Here is a 25,257-nt window from a genome sequence, read left to right on the forward strand (position 1 = left end):
TCAAAAGGAAAAAATAAATTATGCATCAACCGCAAAATTGAAAAGAAATTTTGTAGCCTTAAAAATTTGATATCAATTATAACTCGAATTAACATGATGATACTGGAGGTGGAAACATGTAGTTTTAGATAAAATAATAGAAAAAAGGGATACAAGTGGAGATGGTGGCTGGCGTGTTTGTTTGTTGATGAAAATAGGAGGAAGCATCGCTTCCATATTTGACTCATCTACTACTGATTATAAGGAAGAAGGGTTGGTGGACAAACAACACCAGCCAACAAAACAAAAACAACGCATAGTCAATAGAGGCACCTTATTCTACGTGATTATATGTATGTTATTACTATGTGATTCATTCATTGATGACGTGACATGCTTCTCCTCCTCTTCCCTATGCAAACCCCCCAAATTCTTTGAACCATTTTCACTACTACAAACAACAACTAATTTATTCATTCTCACCAGCCACATAGAGAGAGAGAGTGAAAGGGGTAGCTGGGAACTACTACTACTACTAAGAGAGGTGTGGCATTGGCAGGTACCACGTGCAGCTTTCATTGAAGAAAGAGAGAGACCCAACACTCCAACAGGCCCCAACCCAATACCAACACCAAAACCAAACCTACCTCACTCAACCCCATCCAACCTTTTGGTTTGGTTTGGATTTTTATCACTGATTGATCCTCAGCATCACCATTTACATGAACTAACCCAACACCTCTCCTCTCACTTATAATTCACCTTCTTATGCTCCCAGTGCTTCCCAAACTCCCACCAATTTGGTAGAATAAAATTAAAAAGAAACTCTTGATTTCGTCACCACCGCTTTCTCCCCAAGGTCTGTGTTTGCTTGTGACTGTTTCTCCTCCTTATTCTATCCGTGTTCCATGTGCTTGATTGATTCTCTTGACTTCATTTTTATTTTTATTTTTTACAACCCCTTTTATTGAGATGTTATAAAGGTAGCTGAATTCTATGTTGTTGGTGAATTTAAGGAAGAGTCTTTGATGCCCTTTTGTTTAGAATTGGTTTTGGTTTGGAGGCTCCAATAAAAAAATTGTCATTTTTTGCTAAATCGGAAGTTAGAGGGGCTAATTGATTGAAAAGGTAGTGAGTTATCATGAGATGCTGACCTTTTTTGTTTTTGTTTTTGTAATTGATGTTTTCGCCTTACCGCATCTGAGAGAGAGAGTGAGCTACTAGGCCGTGTTTGGCTGTTTGCATCTTACAGTGAAAGCTGCAGGTTTGGGAGGAATGAGTTTGTAACAGAATTTTACGGCTGGAATATTGATTTGCCAAATGAGTTAACCATATCAGCCACAGTCCTGAGTGTTTCTAAATCTGGAGTTTCTTATCAAGTCCATATGTTGTTCACCAAACAGAACTTAGCAGCCTTTTTTTTTATCAGTCCATTTTCTCTTACTTCATGTCAATCTTGCCAGTGAAAGTTGAGATGGATTTTGTACTGCTTAAATATATGCTTTATCTCGAGTTTCATCTATATAATAATTAATAAGTTGAACAAAGATTCTTCAGAAAGTTTCCAGAATTTCATTACTGAACAAGCAATATAAATTGAAATAAAAGAATCCTAATTCCTAATTGATTCTCATATGTCTTGAGCTGCTGGTAATCTATTTTTTATTGTGCTGTTCATAGGAGACTTATCGAAGGAGCACAGTAATGGCTGACATTGGGCATAGGAATGGATATGTAAACAGTGTACTGCCAAATAGGCCCCCTGCTGCAATATCTGAAGTAGATGATTTCTGCAATGCCCTTTGCGGAAACAGGCCAATTCACAGTATATTAATTGCAAATAATGGAATGGCAGCAGTCAAGTTTATACGTAGTGTTAGGAGCTGGGCCTATGAGACATTTGGCTCAGAGAAAGCCATCTTGTTGGTTGCCATGGCTACTCCAGAGGACATGAGAATCAATGCAGAACATATCAGAATAGCTGATCAATTTGTGGAAGTACCTGGTGGGACCAATAACAATAACTATGCCAACGTGCAGCTTATTCTTGAGGTGTGTTCTGTTGACTTCATGAGATTTTGTACTTCAAGTAATTGTCATAGCAGTTTTTGGTCAGGAAAGTTGAAAGCGACAAAGTATGGATGGCAATTATACTTGAAAATGTTCATTTATATTTTTCTGCTTGTTATAAAAGTTATTGATTTGAATGCCATCTAGAAGAAACATAACGCTATCCACCTCCCATGACATGAAATAGTCATTAGATAAAAATACGTATTGCATAATCGGTTACTGTTGCTAAATGTCTTTCTTGTTTCCTATAGTTAAATTCAGGTTATTCTTGTCATTATAGATTTTAGTGCTTATGTAATAATGATTCTTTTTACCTATATAACTTATATATTCTGCTTACTGGCATGCAATGTACTTCCCAGATGGCTGAGATAACTCATGTTGATGCGGTGTGGCCTGGTTGGGGTCATGCATCAGAAAATCCTGAGCTCCCAGATGCATTAAAAGCAAAAGGAATTGTATTTCTTGGACCTCCTGCTATATCTATGGCTGCATTGGGAGATAAAATTGGTTCATCATTGATTGCTCAAGCAGCAGAAGTGCCAACCCTTCCATGGAGTGGTTCTCATGTAAATTTCTATCTCCCATTATAGTGCCTTTCTTTTTTAAGGGATGCCCAGCTCATGACGTGAAATTTCTTCTTACAGGTGAAAATTCCGCCTGAAAGTTCCTTGATTACTATTCCTGACGAAATTTATCGGGAAGCCTGTGTTTATACCACAGAGGAAGCGGTGGCAAGTTGTCAAGTTGTAGGATACCCTGCAATGATCAAGGCATCTTGGGGTGGTGGTGGTAAAGGAATAAGAAAGGTTTGCTTCTTGCATAATCAATACTGTAGCATTTAGAAAATTCTATAGCATTCATGCTGTAAATCTTGTAAGTAATTTTGTCTTCCATGAGTATGTTAATTGTTTTCAAATTGAAAACTGCATAAATACCTATAAGAACAAGAAACTTTGTGCCAATCTTATTTTGGTATGATTTGTTTGGCAAAGTTTAGAAACTAACAGGCATATGGATCTTTTAGGTTCATAATGATGATGAGGTAAGGGCATTGTTCAAGCAAGTTCAAGGTGAAGTTCCAGGTTCTCCCATATTTATAATGAAGGTTGCATCCCAGGTTAGATAATCCACTGATCTTTGATCTGAATGAACTTGATTCTTGGAGTCATGGTCGTATTCTGATTATCTCTTTTGTTTCTAAGTAGAGCCGACATCTAGAAGTCCAGTTACTTTGTGATCAGTACGGTAATGTCGCAGCTTTGCATAGCCGTGATTGCAGTATTCAAAGGAGGCACCAAAAGGTACAAAAACATTTTGTTGCCACTCCAAATTGCCATGGTGAAATGAGTCTCATAAATGGCCTAATCAATTGTTTGTAACAGATTATTGAGGAGGGTCCCATTACTGTAGCACCCATAGAAACAGTGAAACAATTGGAACAGGCAGCTAGAAGGTTGGCTAAATCTGTAAATTATGTTGGGGCGGCTACTGTTGAGTATCTTTTTAGTATGGAAACTGGCGAGTACTACTTTTTAGAGTTGAACCCTCGGCTACAGGTAACTGTTGACTAGATCGGTTCTATCTTTATTGTATGTTATAACCTTGGTTCTGACTTGCATCATAATTATTTTGTTATCTCTTGTAACTTATTCTCCTTTTGACTTTTGTTCTCCATTTGATTATGATTAATATGCCAGTATTTTATTCTAAAATGGACATGGAAGTGACTATTGTGTTTTTATGATAACACTTTTTTTTGGTAACATAGGCATTTTAGCCTAGTGATTATGTTTGGGAAATGCTTCTGTATATTTTTGGAGATTTTGTATGGATGGTGGTGGTGCTTGAAATCAGCTCTTCCTGTTTTATAGACCCTATTTTGTTTTTTAATGTTATTTCATTTTTCCTTTATTTTTCACCATCAGTGATTGTTTTGCTATATTGATTGTTATATAGGTTGAACATCCTGTTACTGAGTGGATAGCAGAGATAAATCTGCCAGCAGCACAAGTTGCCATTGGGATGGGTATCCCTCTCTGGCAAATTCCTGGTACAACTTCAGATATATTCTTTAGGCTAAATTATTCACTTGATCCTTATAGTAGTCCCCATTTTAAGTTTTAGTCCCTACACATGCACATGCATAAAAGTTAAGTTTTGGCCCTTATTGCTAACACCGGAGAAATTTTTTTGGCAGCGTGAAACTGCTATGAAAACTTCCTTACAGTGATAAATCACCACAAAAAAATTATTAGGGACTAAAACTTACAATTTTCTCATATAGAGACTAAAATTAAATGTGGGCAACAGTAGGGACCAAATGAATAGTGAAACCTATTCTTTACTATTCTTTACTTTATTCTTGTTTGCTAATTGATTTGATTTCTTACATGTGTCTCATTTAATAGAGATAAGGCGTTTCTATGGGGTGGAACATGGTGGAGGGTATGATGCCTGGAGAAAAACATCTGTTTTAGCTACCCCTTTCGATTTTGACAAAGCACAATCTACGAGGCCAAAAGGTCATTGTGTGGCAGTGCGAGTAACTAGTGAGGACCCTGATGATGGTTTTAAGCCTACAAGTGGCAAAGTGCAGGTTAATTACAAGTCCAACAGCAATCTCATCTTTTACTTCATTCATCCAGTAACTTGTACTGAGTTCAAGTATTTGTGCAGGAGCTTAGCTTTAAAAGCAAGCCAAATGTGTGGGCATACTTCTCTGTCAAGGTAAGTCTTCTGTTTCTTCAATGCAGGCATAACTTAAAAATGTTGGGGTGCTAAAGTTTTTTGAACTATTTGCAGTCTGGAGGAGGAATTCATGAATTCTCAGATTCACAGTTTGGTAAGTAGTAACTATTAATTAATTAAAAAAATAATAGTAGACAAATTAACTATTATTGATTTTCAAATACTCTATTTATCATTGTGATCTTCAATTGGGAAATTGCAGATTCCATAATATCATGTTGATATTGTTGGAATTCCCACAATGCCTGCCTCAATTCCTGGGTGTAACTTATATATTTGTTGGAAGTTCACTTAACGCCAATTGATTTTAATGTGGAATTTAACATAGTATTAGAGCCTATAACTCATCATCGTGAATAACCTATTCCGGTAGGCATCACTTGTTTTGACAGGCATTTGTGGAGGGGGATGTTAGAAAGTCCCACATTGCCTGTCTCAATTCTTGGGCTGCAACTTATATAGTAGTTGAACAACTTCACTTAATGCCTATTGGTTTTAAGATGGAATCTAACAGATATATTAATGTATAGGTCTTTTTTGTTCATTTTTACCTAATGCATATTCTTTTAGTGCATAATGAGCAATACATATTGCCTTGTTATGGGAAATATGATTAATGTTTGAATTCATGATCTAAGTAGTAGAGCAAGAGCTAGGATGTACAGTTGGGTTTGGTGGGAGGTTGCAGAAACAGAAATTTAAATGCATTAGTCAATAGGAAAAAAAATTTAATGAATATGAGATATAGTAAATATAGGTACTAGCTGATTTTCATGGATATGAGCGCATTTGCTTGTGTATGTAAAATTGTTCTTCATAGGTTTCCACACATTTAAAGCAGCTGCATTGTTGATAATAGTGATGAATAATTTTTCCTCTTGTGACGTAATGATTTCTTAACAAGCAATGGCTATGTAATTGACAATTCATATTCATTGCATTTTTATGTTGGTTGTCATACTTATAATTGTATTAGTGGTATTAAATGGACTATGTACCTCCAGTAGGTACATATGGTGTAACAGCATTTGATGTATTTACTCATAATTGTGCAACTTTCCTGAATAAAACAAAAAGAAACAGTGGCGTTGCATAAATTGTGGGGGTGGAGAGGGAAATAAGGTTCTGGAAATGGAGAGGGGTCTTTTAGATTATGGGAGCTAGGGAATAGGGATGATTATTATTGTGACTTGTGAGAAAAGAAGCAAAATATCATGTCCACTCAAGGATTTCCCAGAGTTAGTGAGAGCTTCTGATAATGATTAACAGATATTGATTCTTGTGTTAAGTAATTTATATAACAAACTTCACTATTGGTGAATTTTTAACTGTAGGGTATCAATTCTCCATAACATTCTTTCTTGTTCTTACAATCATGTATTTACACAATTCCCATACTAAAACTCACCTTATATTAGCTTCTAATATTGTATCTTTTTACCTCAGGGCATGTTTTTGCTTTTGGAGAATCTAGGGCCTTAGCAATTGCAAATATGGTTCTGGGGCTGAAGGAGATTCAGATTCGGGGAGAAATCCGTACCAATGTTGATTACACCATTGATCTTCTGAATGTAAATTACTCACATGACGAGAAATTATTTTATAGAAGCTGTTTAAAATGCTGAATTGACATTAGTAAAATATTTGATCTCAGGCTTCAGACTACAGAGAAAACAAAATTCACACAGGTTGGCTGGACAGTAGAATTGCAATGCGGGTTAGAGCAGAGAGGCCTCCCTGGTATCTTTCTGTCGTTGGAGGGGCACTCTATGTAAGCAAACTTGTTTTTTATATCCTTTTCTCTTTGACTTTTTTTTAGTTTCATATGGTGGAATTCATGACCTGTGCTTCTTCCTATTAATGCAGAAAGCTTCCACTAGCAGTGCAGCTTTGGTTTCAGATTATGTTGGCTATCTTGAAAAGGGACAAATCCCTCCCAAGGTATATTGTGTCTAAATGGGAAGACCATATAGTTCTCACTGTCCACTTAAACCCTTATTATCTAGTGATTCTAATTTAGTTTATAACTATGACAGCACATATCTCTTGTCCATTCTCAAGTGTCCTTGAACATTGAAGGAAGCAAATATACGGTATTTATTCTTATCAATTTTAATTTGATGGGCACTTTTTGTTGTCTCCTTACCTTTGTGGAGACTTATGCTGCCATCATTGGCAATAACCAATGTGTAATTCATGTCTTGTAAAACTATTTCTAGATTGACATGATACGAGGTGGGTCTGGAAGTTATAGATTGAGAATGAATCAATCAGAGATAGAAGCAGAAATACATACTTTACGTGATGGAGGTTTGCTAATGCAGGCAAGTATTTGTTCTCTATGTGTGTTTTTGATTTTGTAGTTTTGCCCATAACAGTACTATTCATCATAGTCAACATTATGGCATTCCATGGTTTGTGAACATTTTGCATTACTATTTCATTCATAATTAGATTCTTTGTTATAACTTCTTTGATATAGACATAAACTATTGCTGCTCTGGCTTCTAAAATTTTACTATCATGATTAAATCATTTAGCATAAACTCTTTTAGGATGTATTATGCTTCTCTATCAGTAGGTTACAGAAAATGTTATTTGTGAAAAAGTACTTCCTGTTTCTGGAGATGTTCAAACTTTTTTCTGCCAAATCTTGAAAAGGAATGTGGGTAATTTAGTACAGATGATTTATGCATTATTTAATGATTCCATCATTTTATCACAGTTCAGACTCTGATCAAACTATATCTGGAAAGATATTTATTAAAGCATCAGATAATTCTTTAGTATGGATAGTCTACGATTGGTCAGTCTAGCTAGAAATGACATGTGTGCCTAAAGTGCATCTTTTTAATTCATGCTAGTCATAAACTACAATATTATTGTGCTGCATCTATAAATTTATCTCCAATTTAGCTAACACAGTGGTATTTTATCGATAACATCACTATTTTATAACTGGTCTTTTGTTCTATATCTGGTACTTGAGTTATTAACTAGCAGTTTCCACTTGTTACAGTTGGATGGAAACAGTCATGTAATATATGCAGAGGAAGAAGCAGCTGGAACTCGCCTTCTAATAGATGGAAGGACTTGCTTGCTTCAGGTGAAATGAGTTCATTTTTACCTTAACTATTTCTTTTGTGGCTGAGGTAAGTTTCTAAACCTCTTTTTTCTATGCAGAATGATCATGATCCGTCGAAGTTGGTTGCCGAGACACCATGCAAGCTTCTGAGATATTTGGTTGCAGATGACAGTCATGTTGATGCTGACACACCGTATGCTGAAGTTGAGGTCATGAAAATGTGCATGCCTCTTCTTTCGCCTGCTTCTGGGATTATTCATTTCAAAATGTCTGAAGGTCAAGCAATGCAGGTATATAGCATTCTATTCCACATAGGAAGTACAATTGTTGAAATTGAAAAAGATAATAAAATTGTATCACCTTTTGCAGGCTGGTGAACTTATAGCAAGGCTTGATCTGGATGATCCTTCAGCTGTAAGAAAGGCAGAACCCTTCACTGGGAGCTTCCCAGTCCTGGGACCTCCTACCGCAATTTCTGGTAAAGTTCATCAGAAATGCGCTGCAAGCTTAAATGCTGCACGGATGATTCTTGCTGGGTATGAGCACAATATTGATGAAGTGAGTAAATTCCTCGCCTTGATTCATTAACACTGTAATTTTACAGCATTCATAAGTGGTTGAGTCATCCATTACAGATAGGAGATTTTTGGATTCTATTATTATTATGAAACTTATATATGCTTGTCTTATTAACAAGCTATACAACTATCTCAGGTTGTGCAAAGTTTGCTTAATTGCCTTGATAGTCCTGAATTACCTTTCCTTCAATGGCAAGAGTGCTTGGCAGTTCTGGCAACCCGTCTTCCCAAAGATCTAAAAAATGAGGTAAAGGAATACCCTGCCACCTTTTTTTCTCTGGTTTAATACTTTAAAAGTAATCTGAGCTGGTGTTGAACTATGTGGTTTTTCAGTTAGAATCAAAATATAAGGAGTTTGAGGGGATTTCCAGCTCCCAAATTGTTGATTTCCCTGCCAAATTATTGAAGGGAATTCTTGAAGTGAGTAGTAGCTTTTCCTGAATTGCTCATTCTGGTGTTTTCCCTGCTAATGTGAATAATTTATGGGGCATGTTTTATACTGCAGGCTCATCTTTCCTCGTGTCCCGACAAAGAAAAAGGAGCTCAAGAAAGACTAGTTGAACCTCTATTGAGTCTTGTTAAGTCTTATGAGGGTGGAAGAGAGAGCCATGCCCATATAATTGTTCAATCCCTTTTTGAAGAATATCTTTCTGTTGAAGAATTATTTAGTGATAATATTCAGGTTATTATGATTATTCAACTGCTTGTACTAATATTATGTGGGTAATCTGTTATGACTCTTTATGATTTCTACCCTCAAAAGTAGTTTTTTCTGGGTGATGTTAAAACTTAAAAGAATCTTTGATACATTGTTTTGCTGCATTGTTTTTGCAAGATTCCAATTGATCATTATATATTTGTCTAAATCAAATTGTTTATTTATTGTCTTGGGGTTCTGTATATAAAAACTGATTAACACATTCTAGTTTTCTTCTTTTGCCTGTTCATTCCAATGTACAAATGATTGGTTTATCATGTAGCAAAATCTAAATCAGGAACTAAGTAGCTCTTCTATTATAAAAAATGTTTTCTTTATCTTTTAGTTTTCTAGAATATTCATATCCCTTTCCCTTGATGTTTAGGCTGATGTGATTGAACGTCTGCGTCTACAATACCAGAAAGATCTATTGAAGATTGTTGATATAGTGCTTTCTCATCAGGTATGAAATTTTATAACATGTTCTGCTTGGGTGTTTTGCTTACTGGATATCTTGTTGACAGTATATTGCAATTATATTAACTGCATTTTGTGATTTTCAGGGAATCAAGAGTAAAAATAAGCTGATATTGCTACTAATGGATAAATTGGTTTACCCTAACCCTGCTGCCTATAGGGATCAGTTAATCCGTTTCTCTTTACTCAACCATACAAATTATTCTGAGGTAGGACATTACTCTGAGAAGTTCTGTTCAAGCTGAAAATAGAGTTCCATGTTATTCATCGTGTTATATTTTTTGGTCATACCATATCTTCTACAGGGAGAGCATTGTGAATATATCCTTCGATTATCTACTTTTGTTTCATCTTGTGGATGATACTTTTACATCTTTGGAACATTTTGAGTGAAATCCTGGTTTGTAATTTTGTTGATGCAGTTGGCTCTAAAGGCAAGTCAACTGCTGGAACAAACTAAATTAAGTGAACTTCGATCCAACATTGCTAGAAGTCTTTCTGAGTTAGAGATGTTTACAGAGGATGGTGAAAATATTGATACTCCCAAGAGGAAGAGTGCCATTAATGACCGAATGGAGGACCTTGTGAGTGCTCCTTTGGCGGTTGAAGATGCCCTCGTGGGTTTATTTGATCACAGTGATCACACCCTTCAGAGGAGGGTTGTGGAAACTTATATACGCAGGCTCTACCAGGTATATCAGTTTTACTGCTAGTTTCATACTTTAATTTTTCTGTTTTTTATTTTTCCTTGGGGGTGGTGATGGAAGGGGATTATCACATTCTTTTTTAACTTCAAATATTCTCTATCAGCCATATCTTGTCAAAGGGAGTGTCAGGATGCAATGGCACAGATCTGGTCTTATTGCTACTTGGGAGTTCTATGATGAGTACATTGAACGGAAGAATGGGGTTGAAGACCAAACTTTGAATAAAATGGTGGAGGAGAAACATGGTGAGAAAAAGTGGGGAGTGATGGTTATAATCAAATCTCTTCAATTTTTGCCTGCAATTATCAGTGCTGCATTGAGGGAGGCAACCAACAACCTTCACGAAGCACTTACAAGTGGTTCTGTGGAACCAGTTAACTATGGCAATATGATGCATATTGGATTAGTGGGCATCAACAACCAGATGAGTTTACTGCAAGATAGGTACTGTTTCAGTAACTCATTAATTTGAACCTTTTTCTTTCAAATTGTTGAAGCATCGATGGTTTAATAGCTTACATTTTATTTGAGATTTATAGAGTAGTTCCAGTCTTTTAGCTATTGGTTTGATGATTAGGATCAATATGGGACCACCAACTAAAATTAAAGTTTTAGTTTTCTTATAGAAAACTAAGTGTCAGATGGACTAATATGCTTTTTGTTGAGCTACTGATCTGAACCTCCTTTCTCTTCTTGACAAGCAACTTTTGGTGTTTTACAGTGGTGATGAGGATCAGGCTCAAGAAAGAATCAATAAGTTAGCTAAAATACTCAAAGAGCATGAAGTAGGCTCCACCATACGAGCTGCAGGTGTCAGAGTAATCAGCTGTATTATTCAAAGGGATGAAGGACGTGCCCCAATGAGGCACTCCTTTCACTGGTCAGAAGAAAAGCTTTACTATGCAGAGGAACCTCTGTTGCGTCATCTGGAACCTCCGCTATCCATTTATCTTGAATTGGTTAGTTATTTTTTCAAGTCCCTTTACTTTAGCAGGTGGGAAAAAGAAAATTTCATTTATATGCTTGATCTTAAACTCAAACATTTGTCTGATTATAGGACAAACTTAAAGCCTATGAGAATATACGGTATACTCCATCTCGAGATCGGCAATGGCATCTATATACGGTTGTGGATCACAAGCCACAACCAATTCAAAGAATGTTTCTTCGAACACTTCTAAGACAGCCGACAACAAATGAAGGATTCTCTTCATATCAAAGGCTGGATGCAGAAACATCTCGCACCCAATTGGCCATGTCCTTTACTACAAGGAGCATTTTTAGGTCCTTGATGGCTGCAATGGAGGAGTTGGAACTTAATGCACACAATGCCAATATCAAATCTGAACATGCTCATATGTACCTCTATATCATACGCGAGCAACAAATAGATGATCTTGTGCCCTATCCCAAGTAATTATGGCTAAAACTTGTCCATATATATTCTTTTAGCATGACCAAGAAGCATTTGTCTCTGTCTTACATTTTGGATGTTATGTCAGGAGAATTAACATAGATGCTGGGAAAGAAGAAACAACAGTTGAGGCAATCTTGGAAGAACTGGCACGGGAAATCCATTCATCTGTTGGTGTTAGAATGCATAGATTAGGGGTTGTTGTGTGGGAAGTCAAGCTCTGGATGGCAGCTTGTGGACAGGCAAATGGTGCTTGGAGGGTCATTGTAAACAATGTGACTGGTCATACATGCACCGTACATGTAAGTCTTTATTTACTTCAAAATTTCAAGGAAATCTTTTCTGCATGCCACAAATTTTCTATTCATCTGTCTAAAATGTTGTTTTTGACAAGCAAAGTAGGTGACACTCTTGTAAGCATCAGCAATTAACACTTCTGGGGAAAACTGTGAAACAGATGATTGGTTATGCTAATAATTAAAAAGGAGCATTTTTCTATATATTGGATAGAGAAATGCTAATTAGCATCAAGCGCAAATACCATACTACATACCTGTAAAGTATTTACAATCATGAAGCATTTCATAAATACAGCTCGTGTGTCAGCAATTCATTTATTTGAGTTTCTTCAGAAGACCTGTGATGAAACCTTTTTGATTGATAAGGCTCTTTGGGCAGGGAAAAATAGTCAAAAGAGTGATTTCTTTTTGATCAAGTGGAATGTTATTCTCTTTTCTTGAATCTTAAAAATTGTTCAGTATTCACAAAGTGACCTTTAATAAGTTAAAAAATATAAATAAGGACAATGGTGAACTTCAGTTTGTACCAGTGAACACTATATTCTCATTGATAGCTATATCTCCCCTTCTGTACTGAAAGGATTAATGGAGACTATTTGTAAATATTGATTTAATTCTTAATTTGTATAATTTCAGATATACCGAGAAAAGGAGGATACTGTCACTCATAAAGTGGTATACAGATCAGTCTCGATTAAGGGTCCACTGCATGGTGTGCCAGTGAATGAGAATTATCAACCTTTGGGAGTTATTGACCGAAAGCGTCTTTCTGCAAGAAAGAACAGTACCACATACTGCTACGATTTTCCTCTTGTAAGTGCTATTTAGTGAATTTAGTTTAACTATAGATTTCTTTTCTGTGTCTGTTTGTGTGTGTGTACCACTTTTTGTAATCATGGGATGACAAGACAAGTCAAAACATATTTCCTGAAGAGAAATAATTCTTGCAGGCATTTGAAACGGCCTTGGAACAGTCATGGGCAATCCAACAGCCAGGATTTCAAAGGGCCAAAGATAAAAATCTTTTAAAGGTAACAGAGCTCAAATTTGCGGATAAAGAAGGTAGCTGGGGTGCTCCTCTTGTTCCTGTGGAGCGTTACCCTGGACTCAACGATGTTGGCATGGTAGCCTGGTTTATGGAAATGTGTACCCCTGAGTTCCCATCTGGAAGGACAATATTGGTTGTTGCAAATGATGTGACCTTCAAGGCTGGTTCTTTTGGTCCAAGAGAGGATGCATTCTTCCGTGCAGTAACTGATCTTGCATGTACAAAAAAACTACCTTTAATTTATTTAGCTGCAAATTCTGGTGCCCGTTTAGGTGTAGCTGAAGAAGTCAAATCCTGTTTCAGAGTTGGTTGGTCTGAGGAATCCAATCCTGAGCATGGCTTTCAGTATGTATATTTAACACCTGAGGATTATGCTCGGATTGGATCTTCAGTGATAGCACATGAGTTAAAGCTGGAGAGTGGAGAAACCAGATGGGTTATTGATACCATTGTTGGCAAGGAGGATGGCCTTGGGGTTGAAAACTTGAGTGGAAGTGGGGCTATTGCTGGTGCTTATTCAAGGGCATACAAGGAAACCTTTACACTGACATATGTAACTGGCAGAACTGTTGGAATTGGTGCTTATCTTGCTAGGCTTGGGATGAGATGCATACAAAGGCTTGATCAGCCCATAATTCTTACTGGTTTTTCAGCATTAAACAAACTTCTTGGTCGGGAGGTATACAGCTCTCACATGCAACTTGGTGGACCTAAAATCATGGCAACTAACGGAGTCGTTCATCTTACAGTTTCCGATGATCTTGAAGGTATTTCTTCTATTTTGAAGTGGCTTAGCTACATTCCTTCTCATGTAGGTGGTGCACTTCCCATTGTAAAGCCGCTTGATCCTCCAGAAAGACCAGTGGAGTATTTCCCAGAAAACTCGTGTGATCCTCGTGCTGCCATTTCTGGAACCTTGGATGGTAATGGAAGATGGCTGGGAGGAATTTTTGACAAAGACAGCTTTGTGGAGACACTAGAGGGATGGGCAAGAACAGTTGTTACAGGAAGGGCAAAGCTTGGAGGAATCCCTGTGGGAATAGTTGCTGTAGAAACACAGACAGTAATGCAAATAATACCTGCTGATCCTGGTCAGCTTGATTCTCACGAGAGGGTTGTTCCTCAAGCCGGGCAAGTGTGGTTCCCTGATTCCGCAACCAAGACAGCCCAAGCAATATTGGATTTCAACAGAGAAGAGCTCCCGCTTTTCATTCTTGCAAACTGGAGAGGCTTTTCAGGAGGGCAAAGGGACCTTTTTGAAGGAATTCTTCAGGCTGGTTCCACTATTGTGGAGAACCTTAGAACATACAAGCAGCCCATATTTGTATACATCCCAATGATGGGCGAACTCCGTGGCGGGGCATGGGTTGTTGTTGACAGTCGAATCAATTCAGACCACATCGAAATGTACGCGGATAGAACAGCTAAAGGTAATGTCCTTGAGCCAGAAGGAATGATCGAGATCAAATTTAGAACAAGAGAATTGTTGGAGTCTATGGGTAGACTTGATCAGCAATTGATAACTTTGAAGGTAAAACTTCAGGAAGCCAAGAGTAACAGGGACATCGCGGCCTTTGAATCCCTACAGCAGCAGATTAAATCACGCGAGAGACAGCTTTTGCCTGTGTATACCCAGATAGCTACCAAGTTTGCTGAACTGCACGATACTTCCTTAAGAATGGCTGCCAAGGGTGTCGTTAGAGAAGTTCTGGACTGGTGTAACTCCCGTGCTGTCTTCTATCAGAGACTGCACAGGAGAATTGGTGAGCAGTCACTGATCAACAGTGTGAGAGATGCTGCTGGTGACCAATTGTCACATGCATCTGCACTGAACTTGCTCAAAGAATGGTATTTACATTCTGATATTGCCAAAGGTAGAGCAGATGCTTGGTTGGATGACAAAGCCTTCTTCAGATGGAAGGATAATCCTGCAAATTACGAGAATAAACTAAAGGAATTGCGTGCGCAGAAAGTGTTGCTTCAATTGACAAATATTGGTGACTCAGCTCTAGATTTGCAAGCTCTACCTCAAGGTCTTGCTGCCCTTTTAAGCAAGGTAAAGCTCTTGAACTTTTCATTTCATCAACTATGTTGTCATGATTTGGTTACATTAACTGTTTAATATTTATACTTGCTTCATCGTATCTTGCAAATTTTGGTGCAGTTGGAGCCATCGGGTCGCGTGAAGTTGACCGATGAACTTCGCAAGGTACTTGGTTAGAGGACCTTTTTCGTGTCTTATTATTGTACCACATTTATTTGTGTTGATTCCCTTGGTTAAGTTGTTATACCCAAGTGAAAGGAGGCTGTAGCATCCCTCATTGCCGAAGGGATCCGTTGCTTCAAAGTGTAAATGACATGAGTTTGGATGGTAATTAATTTATGCAGTTAGAGGATCACAACCGGCATCACCATGTTCCATCTATTTATTTGCTGGTTGATTGATTCTTTTGGTATATTTGAATAAAATTGTAATAATGTGTAACATTGTTTTTAATGCATAACAATTTTGGGTGGTCGATGTCACAAAGTTTCAAATCACCATTGGCATTGATTTTAGGCAAATATTAATCAAGCTATCTATTAATTTTTCAACAAGTTTTAATACATCTGATTGACTCATAAAATTAGAATTAGAATTTAACATTTTAATTTTACAAAATTGAAATTGATTTAAATTTTTATTTTGTTTAAGTCGTGCAAAGAATTATAATTTTAAGTAGGATTTTAGCAATTATGTGGAAGTAAGATCTAGAATTTGAAAATAAAATTAATTAAAATGTATGTTAAGAAACATTTATTAATTATTTTTAAATAATCTTCAATAATCGATAAAATAAAAATGAAGAAAAAATTATTAAATAAGTTTTTGTATATAAATATTGACTTCAAAATGATAAGTCCAACGTTAATTTTCACGGTAGCCTAATGAGCATGATACCAAAAAAGAATTGTTAAAAATTAAATAAATATTGACTTCAAAATGTTTAAAATTCTATTAAAACTAATATAAAAAACTATTAAAATTAACTTGCAATCAAATGAATCAACGAAATGATTTACGGATTCCATGAAGCAATGATGTCCCAAATTCTATTAGACGAATTAAAAACTTGCTTCGGTGGATTAGCCTACTGAATATCACTTTATTTGCAGTTGTACTCTCAAAATTAATTTAACAATTCATGTGATAATAAGTATGAGAAATATACAACAACTGATCACAATGGCTTTTAAATCCAAGGGAGATATACTGACTCATTGAATTTGGCGTCCTATACATGATTGATGAAATGGTGTAAAGAAAACTAGCTAAAAATCACCAAGCACATATTTGGACCCCTTCTATTTACCAATACAGAACTTGCCAAATATATTTGATAAAACCTCCTCCGATATATCTTCTCCACTTATCTGTCCAAGGGACAATGCAGCATCCCTCAAATCAATTGTCCAAAAATCCAGAGGCAGTTCGTCCTTTATGGATGATTGTAACCTTACAAGTGCTTCCTTGGTCCGAACAAGTTGTTCACATTGTCTCTGAATCATAGTTATATTATATCAGCAAACACAATCAATCCTTGGTCCGAACAAGTTGTTCACATTGCCATTTAAAAGTTAAAATTTTTTTAAGCTAAGACTTTGTGAGAGATGGAAAGCTAAAATGATAGCTTACCTGATTGACAGTCCACCTGCGACCCCCAGCAGGAATGCCTTCAAGACCCACAATCTGTAATACTGCCCCCTCTAAGTCATGCAATCCTTGACCAGTAACAGCACATGTAAACACATGTTTACTGAAAATATGATTCTGACATCCTTTGTCCCATTCAGTCTCAGCACAAGGTTTACAGTCTATCTTGTTTACCACAAGGATGACTGGGGTGGATGATCCAGTTGATCCCTGATTTACAACAGAAAGATTAAATAAAGATTGCAAATTAATATGCATCTTTTCTTTTCTGACAGTGTGGTAGAAATTAATAACAAGTACCAAGCTTAATATCAAAAGAAAGATAGCAGGTGTGATGTAATATTTAAAATATTTTAAGAGCCTAATCCTATAAGATGTTTTTTTGGGCGGTAACTACAAGATCTGAATGACCTTTCTGGAGACTTGGTTTTAAAATCCGTGTAATTGGTACCACCTCTGTCCACCTAGCAGAAAAAAAGGTTTTTATTATTGTTGTGGTAACTATAAGATGGAAAAATTTAAGGCAGCTAGGTGTTTGTGTGCCAATTTATCATGTGATAATGTGATATATTAAAGATATGTTTTAGGTAACCTATCTAGTTTGGCACTGCTCCGTCAGCATAGATATCTTTATATTAACATTTCTCTCAGTCTCAGATGTCAAATGACACAAATATTTCTCCATCAAATAAAAGGGTTATATTTCTATCTACATCAAAATTGTATTAAATATCATGAATATGATAAGGAGAAAAGGAAGAAAGAGCAGTATGTGTTCAAACCTTAGTAGATTGAATCCTTTCAAGAAGTTTGGTGTCTTCAGATGTCCACCCTTCAACAGCACTCATAGTCATGATAATTAAATCAGCACCCCTAGCAACTGCTTCAGATCGCTCTACGCCTAGTAGGAGAATATAAATAAAAATCTCAGTACATGTGAAGCAATGAGGTTAAAATAAGTAGCAAAGCACCAAGATGCATGCAACAAGATAATCTAACTATTGGTAAAGTCTATCAGGCAAAGTCTATAGCCCTGTATCTAACTGATTTTCAATAGATAATTTTTGCAAGCCTATATAAAATTATTCTGTTGCTAATGATATTTCTTAATTTTAATTTGGAAAATAATAAAATGCATTCAATCAAGTATAATACATCATTATTAAAGACTGAATCAGGGTGTGAAGTTGAAAAAAAAACTGCATTTAAAACAAGTTGCAAACACTATAGCATCACATTTGACGTGACACTGATTGATCTATATCCTACAGTCTATATAGTGCAGAGAAGCGAAAGATGGCACAACAATAAAAAGAACAAAGTAATACATCTCCTGAACTTAAATGAGAGAAAAGAAAGCCTCACCAATCTTTTCCACAATGTCATCAGTGTCCCTGATGCCGGCGGTATCAAGAAGTGTTATAGGAATGCCACTAACACTGATACTTGCTTCAATCACATCACGAGTGGTTCCAGCAATTTCAGTAACTATTGCCCTCTCACTCTGCATGCTACAAGAAGATCATGCTCAATAAGTTAAACAATCACAATGTTTTATGCATTTAGCCATTTACGAGTGTGTAGTTCTGCCCTTTAAATTGAAATTATGGACTTGAGAAGCTGATTAAGTATAAAAATAATTATGTGCATGGTTTAATTCATTTGACCAACACCAAGGCTAAGATCTACAGAAAAGATTCAATAAATAAGTAAAATGACTGTGACATACTTTGCTCCATGCATTAAGAAGGCTTGACTTGCCAACATTTGGGCGCCCAACAATTGCTATCTGAAAGAATTTCATATCAAGATCAAAAATAGGAAGCACAACATCAGTCATCATGAATTCAAATGAAAACAGACCCACACATTAATGATCCAGTGAAAAGAGCAAAGTTTTGTAACCATTACAGTATACTATGCACTAAAGGAACTTCATCTATAAACAAACACAGTGTTCCAAACCTTACCTGCAATCCAGATTGCAGAAGCTTGTCATAATTTGCCGTTTCCAACGCATTCTCCACCTCTCGTGACATGTTATGGATTTTATCCATAATCAGATTCAAATCCAGGGGCGGCATCTCATCATCAAAATCCAAACGAGCTTCAATCTCAGTGAGCAACTCAATGCACTGACTCCTCAATGATCTGACAAGAGAAGAGAAACCACCCTGTCCAAGAATATAATCCTCTTCTGTCATAAACACCCTATCATGCAACGATTGAGCCAAGTCTTATAGGATGACGCGAGAAGCTTTTATAGAAGCTCTCTCATCTAACTTCTCCAAAACCAGAGATTCATAAGTTGATGTTAAATTATGAGAGAAGCTCAATTCATTTTACATTCTTATTTTCTTTTACTACAAGTACTAATGATGATGATGCAGTACACCATGGAAACAAAGCTGAATTACACATACCTGGATTCCTTCCAGTGCAGCATCTGCAGCAGCCACGGATTTCGCGGCAATTAATCTTGCAACGTTTTCGGCTTGGGAGAGATCCAAACGACCGTTAAGAAAAGCGCGAAGAGTAAACTCGCCTGAAAGAACCAATTAGCAATAATCACCACTAATTAGGGCATTAGGTTTATTTAGATTTTAGAGTAACAGAGACAAGCACCTGGTTGAGCGAGTGTTGCTCCGGCTTCCAAACAAGTCCTAAGCACGCGGCGCAGACACACTTCGCTCCCGTGGCACTGAAGCTCGACCACGTCTTCGCGCGTGTAGGACCTCGGTGCCAGCATCGGAACCGCCAAAACCTCATCGATGACGTTGCCGTCGGAGTCCAAGACGACGCCGTATTCGACAACGTGGCTAGTGGGCCGCCACGTCTTCCGGGCGGGCCGAAACACTCGGCCCGCAATGGACACCGCGCCCGGGCCAGAAAGTCGAACGATTCCAACGGCAGCAGGTGGGCCCCCCACGGAAGTTACGATGGCCGCAATCGTGGTCCCACTTCCAACCTCGCCGACACACTCTCCAGCACCTAAGCGCTCGTCTTTCTTCAACACTAAGTTATTGTAGTTCTCTGAACCGGCGCGGGATTTTACTGTTCTGGAGGCTTTGGAGGGAATAAGACAGTGCCACATGGCACCCTGACTTGAAAACAACGCCATAGTAGGTATGCGCGGCGGTGGAGTGAAGCAGCTGAACGTGCTTATGTGTATGTGACGAAGCACGCCGCGGAAAGCAGCCATTTTCCGTTCTAGTTTCGGTTTCTGTCTGGTTGATGCTACTCTATGTATGTCTATCTATCATCAATCTTATTTTTCCACTGGACCTCAGGCCCATTCTTATCCGTCTCAAAGCCCACACACCCTTCAAACCCAACAGGCTGTTTGTTTCCTGCTCCTTTTTAGAATGCCTTTCTTTAGCTTCCCGATTCATCATCATTCCGAAAGCCGAATGGTGTAACCAATACGGAATGTAATTTTTCATTCTAGATTGATTAATCCGGAAGTAAAAAAAATGTATTATTTACGGGTCAAAAGAATAGTGCCACGGAAAATTATTTTTTTAGGTAAAAGATTATGAGGTTCTTTAAACTCATTAGGTGAGAGATTAATTTCACTGTTGCTGACCCAATTTTTATTTACACAAGGTTAAAATTCGAACATAAATTCTCTCGTTAAATAAATTATTTTGAATCTTGTAAATTTCGTGAACCTTACACTATTATGTTAATCATTTGGATTACTTAATCTTTTCATATGTGTCACTCTAAATATTTCTATCAATTAGTCATGAAAATTATTCACGTTACTGATTTATTAACAATGTTGATGTTGTGATCCTAGATTGTTGATTAATGTATTTCAATTATATATATAAATAAATTATTATTGTATAAAGATCGTTTGATGAAAAGGGAACAATTTTACTAGAATTTATTAAATGGATATAACTTTTGTAATAATTTTCAAATAGGAGTAACTCTAAGAATTCTCACGATTTTAAGAAGTTATACAAATTTCATGCCTTCTATTCTTTTTTTTTAAAAAAATTCTAATCATATATCATTATGGTCTTTTTTTCAATTTTTTGTTAAGAAACTTTAGTATTCTCATAATTTTTAGAATAATTAAGTTAACATAGCAGTTAAAAATTACTAATATTTTTTTAAAAAAATAAAAATTACTAATTAAATGAAGAAAAAATGAACCTGAAATCCCAAATAACAACATATGTGGTGCCATATTTTTTACCTTTAGAATTGGAAGAGGTTGGAGGAAATGATAATTTTTTAGTTATTTACTTTTTAAAAATAAAATAAAGATAGTGACGGTTTTTAATTGCCACAGTGTAAAATTAATTATTTTAAAAGGCTTAAAATCAGTTTTAGTCTATTATTTATGTTTTGTATTTTTTTGTTTTAGTACATTAAATTTTAAAAGTTTCATTTTAGTCCTTTATATTTTTAAAATATATTATTTGAAAAATTTTCTAAAATTTAAAAGTTAATAAAATATTAACATTTCTAACAAAATATTGAAAAAGTAAAAAAATAATACATTTTGAAAACATAAAGAATTAAAATGAAATTTTAAAAGTTTAATGTATCAAAATAAAATAATTATGAAACATAATAAATTAAAAATGACGTTAAACCACTTTTTATATTCGAATATGATTTTTGAATATGTTTTTTTCTTCTTTAAAAAGGGAACTTTTTCGGAAGTTTGCTTGTATGAATTTGTCTTTGTTTTGCCTCTTTGTTCACGCAAGAGCCATGACAACACATTAAAGATCATCTGTTGTACTTGTCTTCCATTATTTTTATGAGGGAGTCTTCGATGCGAAAGCAAAAACGTACATGAGTTTGGTAAAATTGGCCAGATGTAATCTAAACCACAAGTCTAGTTATTAAAAAAATCAAGGGCCAAGATTGGTTGAAGGCTACCGGTTTAGGATGTGCCACATATTAAAAAACATTTTCCACAATATCTACACCTTCTACAGCCTCCGCTTTGGCAACTATAGCCTCCTCTGCTGGGACACCCTCTCCGCCTTCCAAAGCAAGAGGCTTTACACCAATGGCACTGTTCTATTCGAGAATATTGCCCTCGGAGAGTCCAAGGTTTGCGCCATCGTGGCTGGCGTCGGAACGGCATCTTGCTGAAGAACCAATGCCGCGTTTGAATCGCCATCTGGGTCAGACAGGTTTGATTCCATTTCATCTGAGTCGAGCTTCTCTTGCCGAGTTTTGAAGGGTAGTGATCGAGTTCGGTGTTGGGGTCTTGGGTCTATAGCTAAAAAAATGGAGAGTGAGTATAGGAACATGTCTGGGGAGTCACATGTTTGTGGGTTGAATTCAAGTGGGTATTTGGTTTGCAGAGGAAGTAATGACTTTGGTCAAATTGATGTTCCTGAAAGAGATGCTTTAGAGTTTTTTGGTTTGGCGCTTGGGGTTGAGCACACTTGATGTTCCTAGGATTGGTTCAGGCTATCACCAAAGATGAAGGCAAAAACCATCACGAGGAGGCCATTACCGATGAAACCACCGACTAGATCTTCGATCTCCCAAACAAGTGCCTGGCTTTGGTGATTCAGTTTCTCAACTCTACCATTGTAGATTACTTTGAAATTATACCTCAATCTGTCATCATCAAATTCTTTCCATTCAATATTTTATTATTAAATCGGACGGATTCAAATAACTATAACTATTTTTTCACACCGCACGCACGGTGCGAAAGATGTTTTTCTTTTGTACTTTAGACTCCGTCTATTTTTATTCAAAGCTAAGACGTACTACTTAGATAATCACAACAAGACTTGCAAACACGAAATGGAAGAATACTCTACAAATTTTTTCTTTTCTATATTCTTTTATATATATTAGGGAACAATGGCTCAATGAGAGGGAGAGGGAGCATGGATGAACAACATTACAACAACTAATTCCCTTGTGAAAAGGAGAGTACGTAAGAGACCATTCTTCATACAACATAGACCTGAGTTAGATTCTAAGGACATCCAAGAAAAACAAGAGACCGAGTTAATGCCTATTGGAGTGCCCAACTTGTTGAAAAAGTGATCTCAAAAACTTAAGAGTGGGATGAATTAAGTTAAAAAACTTCTCATTTAATTGACTTCTAAATCCCCTTTTAAATCTATGTGTTAAGAATATTGAAGATGAAGATGAAAGTTATATCAATAAAATACTTCAAGTGTGCAAGATAAATAAAATATGCAAGATAAAGTAATCAAGACAGGGAAGCAAGGAATGCAAACTCAGTTTATCTTGGTTCGACCACTTCTTGTGCCTACGTCCAGTCCTCAAGCAACCCACTTGAGATTTCGACTAATCAAGACAGGGAAGCGAGTAATGCAAACCCAATGCAACAAGTTTGAAATATCAAGGAAATTAAAGACATATAATGCTAGAAATCAGGACAAATATTTGATTATAAGCAATCAATATAAAATTAAGCAATAAAAAACATTTATGAGTATAAACAATCACGAAAAACAACCATTAAATGCAATTATTATAAACATTCAAAGTAATCAATCATCATAAACAAGCAAAACAACCATTAAAAATATTCATTATAAAAAATCAAAACATTATAATCAAACATGAAAAATAAATAACAAACACAAGCATTTCACTCAACCAAAATAATCAATCGGCATAATCAATCATGAAAAATAATCAAAGTTAAACATTCATCATAATCATCATAATAATTAATCAGTACAAACATTCAAAGTGGCTAGGATTCTAAGTTATTTAGGTCTATGAGTCCTAATTCTCTTCTAATAGCAAAGAAATTTTCTTTGGGAAGTGGTTTTGTAAAGATATCATCAGTTAACTGATTCTTTGTGTCAACAAATTCAAACACACAATCCCCTTTTTGAACATGATCCCTCAAAAAATGATGCCTTATTTCAATATGCTTTGTTCTAGAGTGCAAAATAGGATTTTTAGATAACTGGTTGCACTTGTGTTATCACACCAAATGGGAATATGATCAAGCATTAAGACATAATCAAAAAGTTGTTGTTTCATCCAGAGTATTTGTGCACAACAACTTCCATCAGAAATATATTTTTCCTCAACAGTGGATAAGGCAACACTATTTTGCTTTTTACTATGCCATGATTGTAGAAGCAAAGCTTCAAGAATTATTTTGACGATGCCAAGGAATTTCAAAGATCATTCAAGATGAATTTCAAGGATGAAGAAAGCAAGATGTCAAGCAAAAGCAAAGATCTCAAGATAAGAATTAAGATAGACTCTTAGAAAAGTTTTTGAAAAGCACAAATGATTGGCCAAGTGAGTTTCTATCTTAACAAAAATTTCCAAGCATTTTACTCTCTGGTAATCGATTACCAAAAGGTTGTAATCGATTACCAAAAGCCCAAACATTTCTAAACAAGGTTTCTCAAAGGTGTAATCGATTACCATGACATTATAATCGATTACCAGTGCTTATAACGTTCAAAAATATTTTGAAAAACCTTGTAATCGATTACACAAAACATGTAATCGATTATCAGTGGCTCTGAACATTAGAATTCAAATATTTTCAAATGAAGAGTCACATCTTTTGAAGAAAAATAACTGTGTAATCGATTACACAAACATTGTAATCGATTACTAGTGGAGAGTTTTCAAAAAATCTGCCAACGGTCACATCTTTTCATTGGATTTTTGAATGGCCATCAAAGGCCTATAAATAGGTGACTTGGGCATGAATTTTCTTTAGAGTTTTCCCTATTCTCAAAAGGCATAATCCTCTCAAACAAAAATATCTTATCATCCAACATTCCTTGGCCAAACACTTGTGTTATTCAATAAGGAATTGAGTGCTTCATTGTAAACATCTATCTCTTTCAAGAGAGATCATCTTCTTCTTCTTCTTCTCTTTCTAATAAAAGGGCTAAGAGACAGAGAATCTCTTGTTGTAAAGCATCTGAACACAAAGGAATGGTTGTCCTTGTGTTTTTTAGAAAGTGTAAAGGATTTGCGAGATAATGGAACTCCCAAGAGGGTTTCTTGGGGACTGGACGTAGGCAACGGACTTTGCCGAACTAGTATAAAAATTGTGTTTGCACTTTCTCTTTCCTTAAACTCTTTTATTTATTGTTGCTTAACATTTACATTCAGATTGTTTAATTTGAATCATCATTTAGAAATTCATTTTTAAGGGAACTTGGAACTTGCATTAGAATCAAAATATAATTTTTAATTGGGGAAATTGTTTATAATATCTTAATTCAACCCCCCCCCCCTTCTTAAGATATTTGAGGCCACTTGTTTAACAAGTGGTATCGGAGCTTTATTCTTGTATAAAGTTTAGAAGCTTCAAGAATAATGGCCTCAACAAACTTCTTATTCCCATAAGGAAATTCAATAAATAGGCCTCATATTTTTAATGGAGAGGGTTACCAGTACTGGAAAACCCGAATGCAAATCTTCATTGAGGCAATAGACTTACACA

At 36.1% G+C, this 25,257-nt stretch overlaps 2 protein-coding genes across 3 annotated transcripts; one reads left to right on the forward strand and one right to left on the reverse strand.

Annotated features, from left to right (window-relative positions):
• The first annotated feature begins 237 nt into the window (after positions 1–237).
• Positions 238–15,627, forward strand: LOC100778658 (acetyl-CoA carboxylase 1). Its single transcript, XM_003522763.5, has 32 exons — positions 238–838; positions 1,660–2,031; positions 2,415–2,621; positions 2,700–2,861; positions 3,080–3,172; positions 3,261–3,356; positions 3,438–3,611; positions 4,012–4,105; positions 4,464–4,651; positions 4,732–4,782; positions 4,858–4,897; positions 6,250–6,374; positions 6,458–6,574; positions 6,670–6,744; positions 6,840–6,896; positions 7,023–7,127; positions 7,823–7,909; positions 7,987–8,178; positions 8,258–8,446; positions 8,603–8,713; positions 8,800–8,886; positions 8,972–9,148; positions 9,549–9,626; positions 9,727–9,849; positions 10,063–10,332; positions 10,451–10,791; positions 11,069–11,306; positions 11,405–11,760; positions 11,850–12,063; positions 12,697–12,873; positions 13,011–15,164; positions 15,273–15,627. The coding sequence occupies exons 2-32, from the start codon at positions 1,684–1,686 to the stop codon at positions 15,327–15,329; spliced, it is 6,783 nt and encodes a 2,260-aa protein (XP_003522811.1). The 5' UTR covers positions 238–838; positions 1,660–1,683; the 3' UTR covers positions 15,330–15,627.
• A 651-nt stretch (positions 15,628–16,278) lies between these two features.
• Positions 16,279–20,130, reverse strand: LOC100779193 (tRNA modification GTPase MnmE). 2 transcript variants are annotated; one of them, XM_003522764.5, is made up of 8 exons: positions 19,428–20,130; positions 19,226–19,347; positions 18,773–18,976; positions 18,532–18,591; positions 18,168–18,306; positions 17,585–17,703; positions 16,785–17,012; positions 16,279–16,648 (listed from the first exon to the last, which is right to left on the reverse strand). In XM_003522764.5, exons 1-8 carry the CDS (start codon positions 20,002–20,004, stop codon positions 16,454–16,456), a joined length of 1,644 nt encoding a protein of 547 aa, XP_003522812.2. In that variant the 5' UTR covers positions 20,005–20,130; the 3' UTR covers positions 16,279–16,453. The 2 variants fall into 2 exon arrangements, with proteins under 2 accessions (XP_003522812.2, XP_006578331.1); XM_006578268.4 differs by lacking the exon at positions 16,279–16,648 and adding an exon at positions 17,214–17,266 and having other exon boundaries at positions 16,822–17,012.
• Positions 20,131–25,257: the final 5,127 nt, after the last annotated feature.

Source organism: Glycine max, chromosome 4, assembly GCF_000004515.6.
Source record: "Glycine max cultivar Williams 82 chromosome 4, Glycine_max_v4.0, whole genome shotgun sequence".
NCBI lineage: Eukaryota > Viridiplantae > Streptophyta > Magnoliopsida > Fabales > Fabaceae > Glycine > Glycine max.